The sequence below is a fragment of the Panthera tigris genome, chromosome A2 (genome assembly GCF_018350195.1).
Source record: "Panthera tigris isolate Pti1 chromosome A2, P.tigris_Pti1_mat1.1, whole genome shotgun sequence".
Classification (NCBI taxonomy): Eukaryota; Metazoa; Chordata; class Mammalia; order Carnivora; family Felidae; genus Panthera; species Panthera tigris.
Genome location: NC_056661.1, coordinates 17,946,339 through 17,959,662, shown reverse-complemented (window position 1 = coordinate 17,959,662; position 13,324 = coordinate 17,946,339). Strand labels below are relative to the sequence as shown.

At 40.9% G+C, this 13,324-nt stretch overlaps 1 protein-coding gene across 1 annotated transcript in view; it reads left to right on the top strand.

Annotated features, from left to right (window-relative positions):
- PRKAR2A (protein kinase cAMP-dependent type II regulatory subunit alpha) overlaps window positions 1-13,324 on the top strand; it is a 111,926-nt gene that overhangs the window by 93,826 nt on the left and 4,776 nt on the right. Inside the window, exon 9 of the mRNA XM_042978874.1 lies at window positions 10,266-10,331. Within this exon, the coding sequence (XP_042834808.1) occupies window positions 10,266-10,331 (66 nt within the window). The remainder of the gene's footprint in view (window positions 1-10,265; window positions 10,332-13,324) is intronic.

The following is a 13,324-nucleotide window of genomic DNA, read 5'->3' as shown; positions in this document are numbered from 1 at the left end:
AACCTGCCAAACCGTTTTTTTTTTTAATTTTTATTTATTTTATTTTATTTTATTTTATTTTTTTATTTTAACGTTTATTTATTTTTGAGACAGAGAGAGACAGAGCATGAATGGGGGAGGGTCAGAGAGAGGGAGACACAGAATCTGAAACAGGCTCCGGGCTCTGAGGTGTCAGCACAGGGGCCCGATGCGGGGCTCAAACTCACGGACCGCGAGATCGTGACCTGAGCCGAAGTTGGCGCTCAACCGACTGAGCCACCCAGGCGCCCCCCCAAACCGTTTTTAAAATGCCTCTACCACTTTGCATCCTCCCAGCACTGTACCAGAATTCCAGTTGCTATGCATCCTCATCAACATTTAGTATCAACAGTCTTTTTACTTTTAGCCATTCTAGTGGGTATGAAGTGGTGTCTCATTTTGGTTTTAATTTGCATTTGCTGCATCTTTTCCTGTGACTGCTTGCCATCCTTATGTTTTCTTTGGTGAAGTTTTTGTAAATCTTTTGCCCTGTTTACAATTAGGTGATTTGGCTTCTTATTATTAAGTCGTAAGAGTTCTTTATGTGTTCTAAGCACAAATCGTTTATCAGGTAGATGATTGGCAAATATTTCTTCCAAGCTGTGGCAGTGCCTTGTCTCTTAATTTTCTTAATGGCAGTTTTTAAAAAGCAAAAGTTTTTAATTTTGAAGAGTCTAGTTTGTAGTTTTTTTTTTTCTCTTGCAGTTCATTCTTCTTGTGTCCTATTTTAAAAGAATCTTTGCAAGGTCAATAAAATTTTCTCATAACGTTTACCTTTAGGCCACCATTCAATAAATATCATGTGAGACAGATGTAATTTAGAATTTTTTTAGCAGCCAAGTTTTTTTCAAAAGGTGAACTTAATTTTAATAATATGACATATTTAACTTAATATCTTTAAATAATACCATTTTAGCATCTAAGTGATATAAAAATTTAATGATGAAATATTTTATATTCTTTTTTTTCCTCAGTATTCAAAATTCAATGTATATTTTGTACTTACAGCACACCTAAATCTATAGAAGCCATATTTCAAGTGCTCCATAGCCACATGCTACTATGTTGAGCAGAGTGGTTATAGATATCTCCTAGTTTTAACTCCTACATTTAGATCTGTGATCCATTTTGAGTTAATTTTTATGCTGTTGTAAGGTTTTTACAAGGTTTTGCATGTGGATGTCCAATTGTTCCAGTACCATTTGTTGGAAAGATTATCCTATCTTGTTGCCTTGACACTTGTACTGAAAACTATTTGGCCGTATATTTTTGGGTCTATTTCTGGTCTCTGTTCCATGGATCTACATGTCTGTCTCTGTGCCAATACTGCACTGTCTTGATTATAAAAACTTTTTATACTAAGTCTTAAAATCAGATAGTTTAAGCCCTCCAAAATTTTTGTTCTTTTTCATAATTATTTTGGCTCCTCAATGCTCTTTGCATTTCTGTATATATTTTAGAACCAGCTTTATACTTTCTACCAATGAGATTTTTCAGGGGGGATTATGTTGAAACTATAGATCAATTTGGGGAGAAATTGACATTGTAACAATAGTGAGTGTTTTGTGTCAGTCTCAGGCCATCAGTAGTGATGCTGTCAGCTAGGAATGCCTGGGGCACTCACCTCGTCCTGTACCACTTCTCAAAAGTCCCCACAGACATTTCTCCAGAGCCAGTGTTGTGTCTGGACTGGCCCTTGTGGTTCTTGTTATGACTGCAAGGCTTAGCAACAACCATGAAGGAACTTTGAAAAAACAAAGTTTATTACTCACAGATCCTGGAGGGTATATGGCACACCCAGGGCCACACAGTGAGGTCACAGGGTGGGGGTGGGGACCTGGAATTCTGTCTTTATTGGGGATGAGGGTGGGCTGCCCAGGGTTTGGCAGGTTCACTCTTTATTGGCAAATTTAAAATGTAAGAGCAGGAATTAGGGTTGTGGGAAGAGAAAAGTGGGGTCACTCAAGTGGTCAGTTTTCTGCATTTCTCAGGGCTTTCTAAAAGAGAAACTTCATGGGGCACCTGGATGGTTCAGTCAGTTAAGCGTCCAACTGTTTATTTCAGCACAGGTCATGATCTCATGGTTTGTGAGTTCAAGCCCTGCATCAGGTTCTGTGCTGACAGCACAGAGCCTGCTTGGGATTCTCTCTGCCCCTCCCCCACTCGCGTGCGCGCTCGCGCGGGCTCTCTCTCTCTGTCTCTCTGTCTCTCTCTCAAAATAAATAAATAAACATTTAAAATAAAAGGGAGACTTCATAGGTGGGGCAGCCTGGCTCTTTATTTAGTGTGGCTGGCAATATGTTTATTCAAGGTAGGTGTCTTTGAAATGGTTGCCTCAATAATCAAAAGCTTGATGTCAGTCACATTCTAATCAAAAAAGCTTACTGTCAGTGGTTCATGAACTTAGTATATCTCTATGTAGGTCATTTTTTTTTTTAATGTCTATTTTTGAAAGAGAGAGCAAGCACAAGGGAGCGGCAGAGAGAGAGGGAGACAGAGGATCCTCTGTGAGCTCTGTGCTGACAGCAGAGAGCCCAATGTGGGGCTTGAATCCATGAACTATAAGATCATAACCTAGCTGAAGTCGGACGCTTAACCGACTGAGCCACCCAGGTGCCCCTAGGTTACCTTTTACTTTTTCTCTGTAGTATTTTATACTTTTCAAGTCGTACACATCTTTGTTAAATTTATACCTGGATATTTTACATTTTTTACGATATTGTAAGTGGTTTTCCTTTCTTCAGTTTCTAATTATTTATTGCTAGTATATAAAAATACACTTCAAGGGGAGCCTGGGTGGCTCAGTCGGTTAAGTGACCAACTCTTAACTTCAGCTCAGGTAATGATCTCATGGTTCATGAGTTTGAGCCCCCATCAGGATTCATGCTGTTAGTGCAGAGCCTGCTTGGGATTCTCTCCCTCTCTGCCCCTCCCCTGCTTTCTCTCTCTCTCTCAAAAATAAGTAAATAAACTTAAAGAAATTAAAAAAAAAAACTTGGTGAAATGTTTGAAAAGCATTTTCAAAGGTTTTTGAGAGAGAGGAAGGATATCACTATGAGAATTGTGTTCTCAGAGTATAGTTCTGGCATCAGTGAAAAATGAATTGGCTTCAGTTTCATTGAGTAATCAAGGAAATGCAAATTAAAAGCCACAATGAGAACTATTTTTTTTTTTATTTTTTTGATGTTTATTTATTTTTGAGAGAGAGAGATAGAATGAGAGCAGGGGAGGGGCAGAGAGAGAGGGAGACACAGAATCTAAAGCAGGCTCTAGGCTCTAAGCTATCAGCACAGAGCCCGATATGGGGCTCAAACTCACAAACGGTAACATCATGACCTGAGCCAAAGTTGGATGCTTGACCAACTGAGCCACCCAGGCTCCCCAGTGAGAACTATTTTCATACCTATTAGTTTGGCAAAAGGTAAGAATCTGATAATTCCAAGATGTAGCAGGAAGTTTTATTCACAGTGAATAGGAGAATAACTTAGCTGAACCCCTTTTGAGAGAAGTTTATCCTTATTCTATAAAGCTGAATTTACTCTATAATCCAGAAATGTACTTTTTAGATGTTTTCAGAGAAATACCCTCACACCTCAGAAGCTGCTCTGCCCTTCCTAGTCACAGACCTCTACTATGTCTCTATGCTGACTTTTATCATAGTCATATATTTACTTTGCTTTATAATTTTTACCACCTGTGTATAAACAATATGGCTAAGTCTTGCTGTCTTTTTCTTTAATTTCTAAATTGGAATTAGAATGTATGTATTCTTTTATTTGTACCTTCTTTTGCTCAACATTTCACCCACATTGTTGTGTGCAGCTGTAGTTTGTTGGTTTTCATTGCTGTATAGTATTCCAGCATGTAAATAAACTATTTGTCTTCCCACTGCTGATGGAGATTAAGTGTGTTTCTAGTTTTTAGCTGTTATTAACAAGACTTCAGTGATTACATTGATTTGATTTTCAAATCTTAAAGCAGCCTTGTGTTGCTGAGATAAGATAAACTGACTTGGCCATTGTGTAGTATCCATTTCATATGTTGATGAATCCAATTTGTTAATATTTTGTTTAAGATTTTCTGGCTGTGTTCCCAAGTGAGGCTGATAATGTAATTTTCCTTTCTTATAGCAGCCTCGTCAGATTTTGATATCAGGGTGTTAGAATCGTAATGGGATTCTATTCTCTTACTATTATCTGAGGAGTTTGCATAAGACTAGAATTCCTTGGATATCTTAAGGAACTTAGTGATGTTTCTTTTGTGGGAAGATTTTTTTTAACTTATTTCAGAGAGAGAGAGAGAGAGAGAGAGAGAGAGAGGCAGAGAGAGAGGGAGAGTGATAATCCCAAGTGGGCTCCATACTGATGGTGTGGAGCCCAGTACAGGGCTTGAACTCACAGAACCATGAGATCGTGACCTGAGCCAAAACCAAGAGTCAGACGCTTAACCAACTGAGCCACCCAGGTGCCCCTGTGGGAAGATTTTGACCACAAATTAAGTTATTAATTGTTAAACTATTTAGGTTTTCTATTCTTCAGTGTGTTTTGGTAAGATCTATTTTGCTAGGGATTTATTCATTTTATCTAAAATTCAATGTTTTTGGCACAAAGTAGGTCAGAATGTTCCTGTAACACCTTTTAAGTATCTACAACATCTAGAATGATCCCATCTTAATTCCTGATATTGTCGTTTTGTGCCTTCTCTTTTTTTTTATTGTTCAATCTTGCAAGGGGCTTACTAATTCTTTCAGTCTGTTTTAAGAACCACTTTTTTGCCTTTTATTAATCTGGTTGAATGTTTTCTATTTCATTACTTTCTGTCTTTATCTCATTTCCTTTCTTCGACTTCGTTTTGCTATTTTTTCCCCAGTTCTCTTGAATTGGTTGCTTAGCTTTTCACTTTCTAGCCTGTCTTCTTTTTCCAATATGGGCATTTTAGTATTTTTTAAGTTTATTTATTTATTTTGAGAGAGAGAGCACAGGAGGGGCAGAGAGAAAGGGAGAGAGAGAGAATCCCAGGCAGGCTCCAGGCGGCCAGCACAGAGCCCAATGCAGGTTCTCGAACCCACAAACCATAAGATCATGACCTGAGCTGAAACCAAGAGAAGTTTCCCTACATCCCTGAAGATCAGTGATGGTCATCAGCATTTAGAGATTGCTGCCCTAAGCCCCCTTGGACAGTTGTGCTTGGATGCTGTGACTCTTCAGCACCAGCATGCCAGCAGCTTCTTCCTACAGCCCAGCTTTCTTCACAGGTCATTATGTCTGAGGATGGGTGCCTTGCTAATGCAGGTGTCCAGCAAGGGCCCAGATACTGTGGAAAGAACAGAAGCCACTGCTTATTGAAGGGGTTGGTGGGAGGCTAGTGTGCATCTCTGCCTGTCTCTAGTTGTTCTCTAGACCACATATGCTGTTAGGGAGGCCCCTGGCCAGCTGCCCACTTCAGAGTTTTCTTTTATTTCATCCTTTCAAGTTCATCAACACAAATTTTTATCTCTGGGTTGTTTTTTTTAATGTTATGCTTATATACTTTGTAGTGTTTTCATAATTTGCTCATTTATCCTAATTGATGGAATGTTTTACCTGTTCTCTGGATGATATGGACAGAAGTTGGTTTGTACTTTATAAAAAGTATGTTTCGGGTGCCTGAGTGGCTCAGTCGGTTGAGCGGCCGACTTCAGCTCAGGTCATGATCTCGCGGTCCGTGAGTTCGAGCCCCGCGTCAGGCTCTGTGCTGACAGCTCAGAGCCTGGAGCCTGTTTCAGATTCTGTGTCTCCCTCTCTGTCTGCCCCTCCCATGTTCATGCTCTGTCTCTCTGTCTCAAAAATAAAAATAAGTGTTAAAAAAAAATTAAAAAAAAAAAAGTATGTTTCATGTATTCAGCATTGAAGTACCATTTTGTTGGGGTGCCTGGGTGGCTCAGTCGGTTAAGCGTCTGACTTCGGCTCAGGTCATGATCTGGAGGTTCGTGGATTAGAGCCCTGCGTTGGGCTCTGTGCTGACAGCTCAGAGCCTGGAGCCTGCTTTGGATCCTGTGTCTCCCTCTCTCTCTGCCATTTCCCAGCTTGTGCTCACTCTCTCTCTCTCTCAAAAATAAATAAACATTAAAAAAAAAAAAAAGGAAGTACCATACCATGTCCTGAATTAGAGTTTCTGTCATTCTTAGGATGGGATATGGATCCTATACCATCATTTGTGAAAAAAAGACATTTATTTAATATAAAGCCCAGTGAATTTTAGCATATGGTTGGTAACATAGTGCCTGCCGCATAGACATTCAGAAGCTGTTTATTGAAACACCTGATATGTTCACAAAAAATATAAAATAGGAGGGCACCTGGGTGGCTCAGTTGGTTGAGCGTCTGACTTCGTCTCAGGTCATGATCTCGCCATTTTCGAGTTCAAGTCCCACATTAGGCTCTCTGCTGACAGCTCAGAATCCAAAGGCTGTTTCAGATTCTGTGTCTTCCTCTCTTTCTCTGCCCCTCCCCCGTCGCACTGTGTGTGTGTGTGTGTGTGTGTGTGTGTGTGTGTGTGTGTGTGTGTCTCTCTCTCTCTCTCTCAAAAATAAATGAACGTTAAGAAGAAAATGTTTTAATAAAAAAATTATAAAAATGTAAAATAGCGGTACCTGGATGGCTCAGTCAGTTAAGTGTCTGACTTTGGCTCAAGTCATGATCTTGCAGTTCATGAGTTTGAGCCCCGCATTGGCCTCTGTGCTGACAGTGAGGACCCTGCTTGGGATTATGTCTCTCTCCCTGTTTCTCTTGTGGTCCCCCTCTCTCTCAAAATAAATAAATAAACTTTTTAAAAAATGTAAAATATAGTCTGGCTTCTTTACTCCTAAATATAGAATGGAATGTTCTTTCTGTGAGATGTATACTCAGATGCTATTAGCAGACAACAATTTGAAAAGCAGGGACATTCTTCCATTGAGCTCCTGTTTTTTGCTGCTGGGGTAGTCATCTCATTCTGCTCTGTCTCCCCTAAAAACTGAGAGGCATCCTGCAAAGTCTGAACAGCCAGCTTGCATGCACTATCTATCACTGGACCTGAGGGAGGCAGGAAATATCTCTCCTGGCCCATCTCTGTCTCAGCCTAACCAGGCTGTTTCATGAGGCTGGAAATGCAAACAGTACCCCTCAGATGCCTCAAAAATAGGCCATTTTCAGTTGATCATATCATTATTCATGGTTTCATTTTTAATTTTTTCTTCTTTTTTTTAAAATTTTTTTTTAACGTTTATTTATTTTTGAGACAGAGAGAGACAGAGCATGAACAGGGGAGGGGCAGAGAGAGAGGGAGACACAGAATCTGAAACAGGCTCCAGGCTCTGAGCTGTCAGCACAGAGCCCAACGCAGGGCTTGAACTCACGGACTGTGAGATCATGACCTGGGCTGAAGTCGGACGCATAACCGACCAAGCCACCCAGGCGCCCCTTAATTTTTTCTTCTTAAATTGTTTGTGAACTATGATAATCCTTTCAAGTGATGTATTAGCAAATTAGTAAAATTAAAAGGCTCAGGGGCGCCTTGGTGGCTCAGTTGGTTAAGCATCCGACTTCGGCTCGGGTCATGTTCTCATGGTTCGTGGGTTCGAGCCCCGCTTTGGGCTCTGTACTGACAACTCAGAGCCTGGAGCCTGCTTCAGATTCTGTGTCTCCCTCTCTCTGCCCCTCCCCTGCTTGCTCTCCCTCTGTCTCTCAAAAATAATAAACATTAAAAAAAAAAAAACATTAAAAAAAGAGGATCAGAGATGGTCCTTCCTCTGGTCCAGAGAAAGAGAAGAGCTTTTACCTAGGCAAGCCTCATTGTTCCTCGTTGTCTGGATAATATTTCTTCCCATTTCCTCTCAACCTTGAATCCACCAGCTATTCCTCTACCTCCTATGACAGTTATTTATCTTCTGAGCTTCTGAGGAAACTCATCTGTAAAATGGGGTAGTAATAGTACCAATTGTATTGACTTCTTGGGCAATTGCATGAAGCAGTCAGTGCACATGTGGTACTCACCAGAGTGCCTGCTGGGAGTGAGCTCTGTTAGCAGACAACAGCATTGTTAGCAGATTCTCTTTTATTTGAGCTCCCCTGTTCATCAGGCTCATTCTTCACACCCTGTAGACATGCCTGAGTCTTTCTTCAGAATACACTCACGTTCCTCCACTCACTGTTTGCGCTCCAGCTACCAGCTTCTCATCCCTTTCACAGCCAGGCATATTAGAAGTGTGGTCTCACAGTGTGGACCAGAGGAAGCCAGACATGATAGGCCATGTAGGATTCCATTTATATGAAGTTCAGGAACAGCCTTACTTTCCTTAACAGGAATTAAGGAAAACTGCAAGGAGAGAAGTCAGATACGGTCACCTAATAGTCGGAGCAATGGTAGTTTTGACTCGATAAGGACCCTTTTGGAGGCCAGAAAGGTTTTCTGTTTTGATCCAGGAGGTGGTCACACAGGTGCATAAATGTGTAAAAATTCATCAGGCTGAAGCCTTGAAAAATTAGCACTGTAAATTATGACTGTTACACATCTATCTAAACAAAAAGAGCTCAGGTACCACCCTTCACCACCTGTCACTTTTGTGGCTCATCCCTACCACTCACCACCCTCTTCTTGGTCACCAGAATGTTTTTGCACACTTGAATCTTTTCTTTTTAATTTTTTTTAACCTTTATTTATTTTTGAGACAGAGAGAGACAGAGCATGAATGGGGGAGGGTCAGAGAGAGGGAGACACAGAATCTGAAACAGGCTCCAGGCTCTGAGCTGTCAGCACAGAGCCCGACGCGGGGCTCGAACTCAAGGACCGTGAGATCACGGACGCTTGACTGAGCCACCCAGGCGCCCCGCACACATTTGAATCTTTATCTTGACCTCCAACAGCACTGAACACTGATAATCCCATCTTCCTTTGTGAAACTCCCTTCTTGGACCTAGAAGCAACCTCCTGGTGACCCAACCTCTGGCTTCCCCTTAGTTTCCTTCATCAACTCTCAGGGAGCTATTTGGGTAACACTAGAACTTCATGTTGATTTAGCTCTGCTGGGTACAGGGTACCTACCCAACATGGCAGCACAGAAACCCACAGACAGCCCTTTTTAAAGCTGTGCTTTTTACTCACATAAAGCAATGATTATTATCTAATGAACTGGGACTAGATTAACTACTTAAGAATGGCAGCCTCAGCTGTAAGATGTCCACTTGGAGATCTGTGCAGTGGCCAACGACACTTAAGTCTTAGGAAAATTCAGAAGTATAGACTCTACTGAAGACATAAGACCCACATGGAATGAGAACACAGGACTAGTATTGAATTATCCAGTGTAGATGGTTGTTGCCCCACACGTTAAGAGGAAGGGGTCAGATACTGAAGTTGGCCTGCAATCCTCTTCTCAGTGTCTGCTTGCCTCTCTCCCCTCATTCCAGCCTTTGCTCAGATCTCACCCTCAGATGAAACTCTGCTGTATACTGTAGCCATCTCCTTCCCTAGCACTCCAGATCCCACATTGCTCCCTCCCTGTAGTACTTAATTGCCTTCCAACACAACAGTATAATTTGCTGATTCATTATGTTGATTGTTTACAGTTTGTTTACCATATTAGACTGTAATTTCCACAAGGGTAGGGATATTTGTTTTGCCCACTGATATGTCTCACATGCCTAGAACAGTGCCTTGGCACATAGTAAGTACTTAATTACTTGTTGAATTACCTGAATGACTGGTTCAGCCAAGTGGTTTAAAATCCAAACAAGTGAAAGAAAAGCCTGAGGCTTATAAGGTTGACATCAACCCACATCACAGTACCTCCCTCCCCAAGGCAGGGCTTTCTTCAGATCCACACTGTCCTCTGGAGGGCTGCATTATCCTTGAGCCCCATGCCCAGAGGTAGCCAGGAGTCACCTTGATATTGTCTGTGGCAGCCTTGGCGACTGGTCCCAGTCACAGGTTTCAATAGCAGACTAACATGAGCAGCAAAGATAGTGATGCTGTGCGCAGTTGGCAGCCTGGGCATATTTGTGGAGAGAAATGTGAATATTCCATGTTAGGAAGTGAGAGATGTGTCAGTCATAGTTGGACTGAAGTCCCTGGTGACCAGGATCCTCTCATTTTGTTCTGAATTTGTTAGGCACTGATTACTTTGTAGAGTTGAAAAATAAATACAAATTGGAGTTTGAGCAATGAGAAAATTATCTATTTCTGTGTCCTGTGCCAATATATAGCTCTGATGACCTCCTCTCCCTTTCCAGGGTGAAAAGGCTGATAGCTTCTATATTATAGAGTCCGGCGAGGTGAGCATCCTGATCAGAAGCAAGGTGAGTCTGTGTGACGAGGCAAGTTATACCAGGTGCATGCACAGAAAGTAGCTGTTTGCTGTAAATGGGAAGTGTGTCTAGTATCTAGTGTCATTGTTATATGAGGCATGTGACTGGCAAAGACCCATGTTTAAGTCCCTCCAGTGATAGGGATTTAGTATATTTCTCTTTGTTCCTATTGCCTTTGCGTCTGTTACATAATTAATAATATGAGAAATAATGGCTACAAATCCATAAGAAAAAGATAAATACCCCTAGTAGAAAGTGGGGGGAATACATGATAAAGACATACATGTGGGTGTTGAATATGAAAAAAACTTCCTTTCTAGAGCACTGGAAGGGGAGGTCTGTAGGACCATTGTTATCATACCATTTCATGGATAGGAAGACCTAAAATGACCAATAGATAGGAGGAGTAATCCTTATCATAAATCCGTCCTCACCAGATTTCTCTGTTCAAATTTTTTTTAAGAATATAGAATATTTAGGGGCACCTGGGTGTGGTTCAGTTGGTTAAATATCCAACTCTTGATTTTGGCTCAGGTCATGATCTCACAGTTTGTGAGATCAAGCCACGCGTCAGGCTCTCAGCACCAAGCCTGCTTGGGATTCTCTCTCTCGCTGCCCCTCCACAGCTTACACTCTTTCTCTCATAAAAAATAAACATTTTTTAAAAGAATATAGAATTTGTTAAAATAGTTAAATATAATACTGACCTAATATGAAGTCTCTTATAGAATATCTTTAGTAAAGGTTATATAGAGAAGGATAAATATGATTACTCCCTGTAAGGTGGCTTGATTTGTGATTAAAAATGGATCTGCTGTTTCACATGAAACAATAGGTTGAAACATCTATGTTCTTTTACTTATTGTTTTTGGACTAGTGATACATGTTTGCATATTTCTCAAATACTCATTGACACCTCCTGATCACAGCCTAGTGGTGTTGGGTGTGTGGGACCAGCAGCACTGTGGCCCTGGGGGTTGGGAGAGCTTGTCAGGAATGCAATCTTAGACTCTGCCCCAGACCTACTGAATCAGAATCTGCATTATAACAAAACCCTCAGGGGGCTGGTGTTCACATGACCATGTGGTAAATGCTACTCTGGAGAAGGGACTAGGTGGGCACATAAGTGTCTGCAGCCCCAGAGAATGCTACAGAAATTGGAAGTGGAGTGTTGGCTCCAATGGAGCAGATCAACTGCAGAGCAAACAGGTCAGGGCAGTAGTGTGCAAGGAAGGTTATTTGCCTATAACTTAAAGTAGCTCTTAAAGATTGAGACTAATTCTTTTTTATTTATTTATTTATTTTTTTAAATTTTTTTTTTTAACGTTTTATTTATTTTTGAGACAGAGAGAGACAGAGCATGAACGGGGTGGGGGGGGGGGGCAGAGAGAGAGGGAGACACAGAATTGCAAGCAGGCTCCAGGCTCTGAGCCGTCAGCCCAGAGCCCGACGCGGGGCTCGAACTCACGGACCATGAGATCGTGACCTGAGCTGAAGTCAGACGCTTAACCGACTGAGCCACCCAGGCGCCCCGAGACTAATTCTTATAAATAAACTCTAAATAATCTTTTTACTTAAACAAATTATTGCTTAGCTTGGCAAATGGATTTGTAAAAAAAAAAAGCAAAACCAAACAAAAAACCTCTAGATATTAAATATAATATAGTACATTATTTTCAGTAATTTGATAAGCATAAATTACAACCTGCTCGATTTCTTAATACAAAGTTAAACCACTAAATTTCCAGGTTGAACATTATAAAAAATTGTTTTTAGTTACTTAGCTCTTCTAAAAAAATGTGTGGTGGTAGGGGGGGAAACCACTAACTTAAACTGTTTTTTTTTTTTAATTTATTTTTTTAAATTTACATCCAAGTCTTTAAACTATTTTTTTTTTAATTTTTATTAATCTTTATTCACTTTTGAGAGAGACAGAGCATGAGCGGGGGAGGGGCAGAGAGCGAGGGGGGCACAGAATCCGAAGCAGGCTCCAGGCTCTGAGCGCTCAGCACAGAGCCCGACACGGGGCTCGAACCCACGAACCATGAGATTATGACCTGAGCCAAAGTCAGATGCTCACCCGACTGAGCCACCTAGGCGCCCCTAAACTATTTTTAAGTTTGTTTTTGAGAAAGAGAGTGTGCATGTGTGCATGAGGGAGGAGCAGAGAGAGAGAGGAGAGAGAGAATCCCAGGCAGGCTTGTTAGTGCTGAGTCCAGTGCCAGGCTGTACATGAACCTCAACTTGGGGCGTGAACTCAGGAACCAAACCATGAGATCATGACCTGAGCTGAAATCAAGAGCTGGACACTTAACTGACTGAGCCACCCAGGTGCCTTGGGAACCACTAACTTAAGATGCAGACAGTACCTAAAAAGAAAATTTGTCACTGTGAAGTATTGGCCAAGAAAGACATGATCTCAAATCAAGAAGTAGCCTAGGATTGTGACTTTACCTAAGAGAAACATTGACATCATTTAGAAGGAATTTGCAAATGACCTGTCTTTTCCCCTGTGCCTCAGAAGTCAGCATCTACCAAAAAGAGAGCATTCATATACATATATGTATGTATAGTAAATAAAAATACATAATAAATATATTTATGTTAATATATAATATACTGATGTTATATAATCGTGTAGTATATATTAATATTATATATTATATATATATATAATTTTATATATATATATATAAATCTTCCAAAGAAAATGGTCTGCTCTTTACCTCTTGATATTTATCCATTACCTCTGAAAGGTTGTTAGGAATTGGATGAAGCCCAAGGTAAAAGCCAGCTCCTCTAATTAAACCAGAGACTAATTAGCCCATGCAGTTTACATGGTGCAATAATTAGCCCATGCAGTTTACATGGTCTCTGCAGAGTGAATGTCTAAATAATTGTGTTAAGTGTACTGAGACGGGACTGCAAGTGTGTGTGACTGGACATGTCCAGCTGTGATTCTGGAATCAGTCTAGGTCATGTTT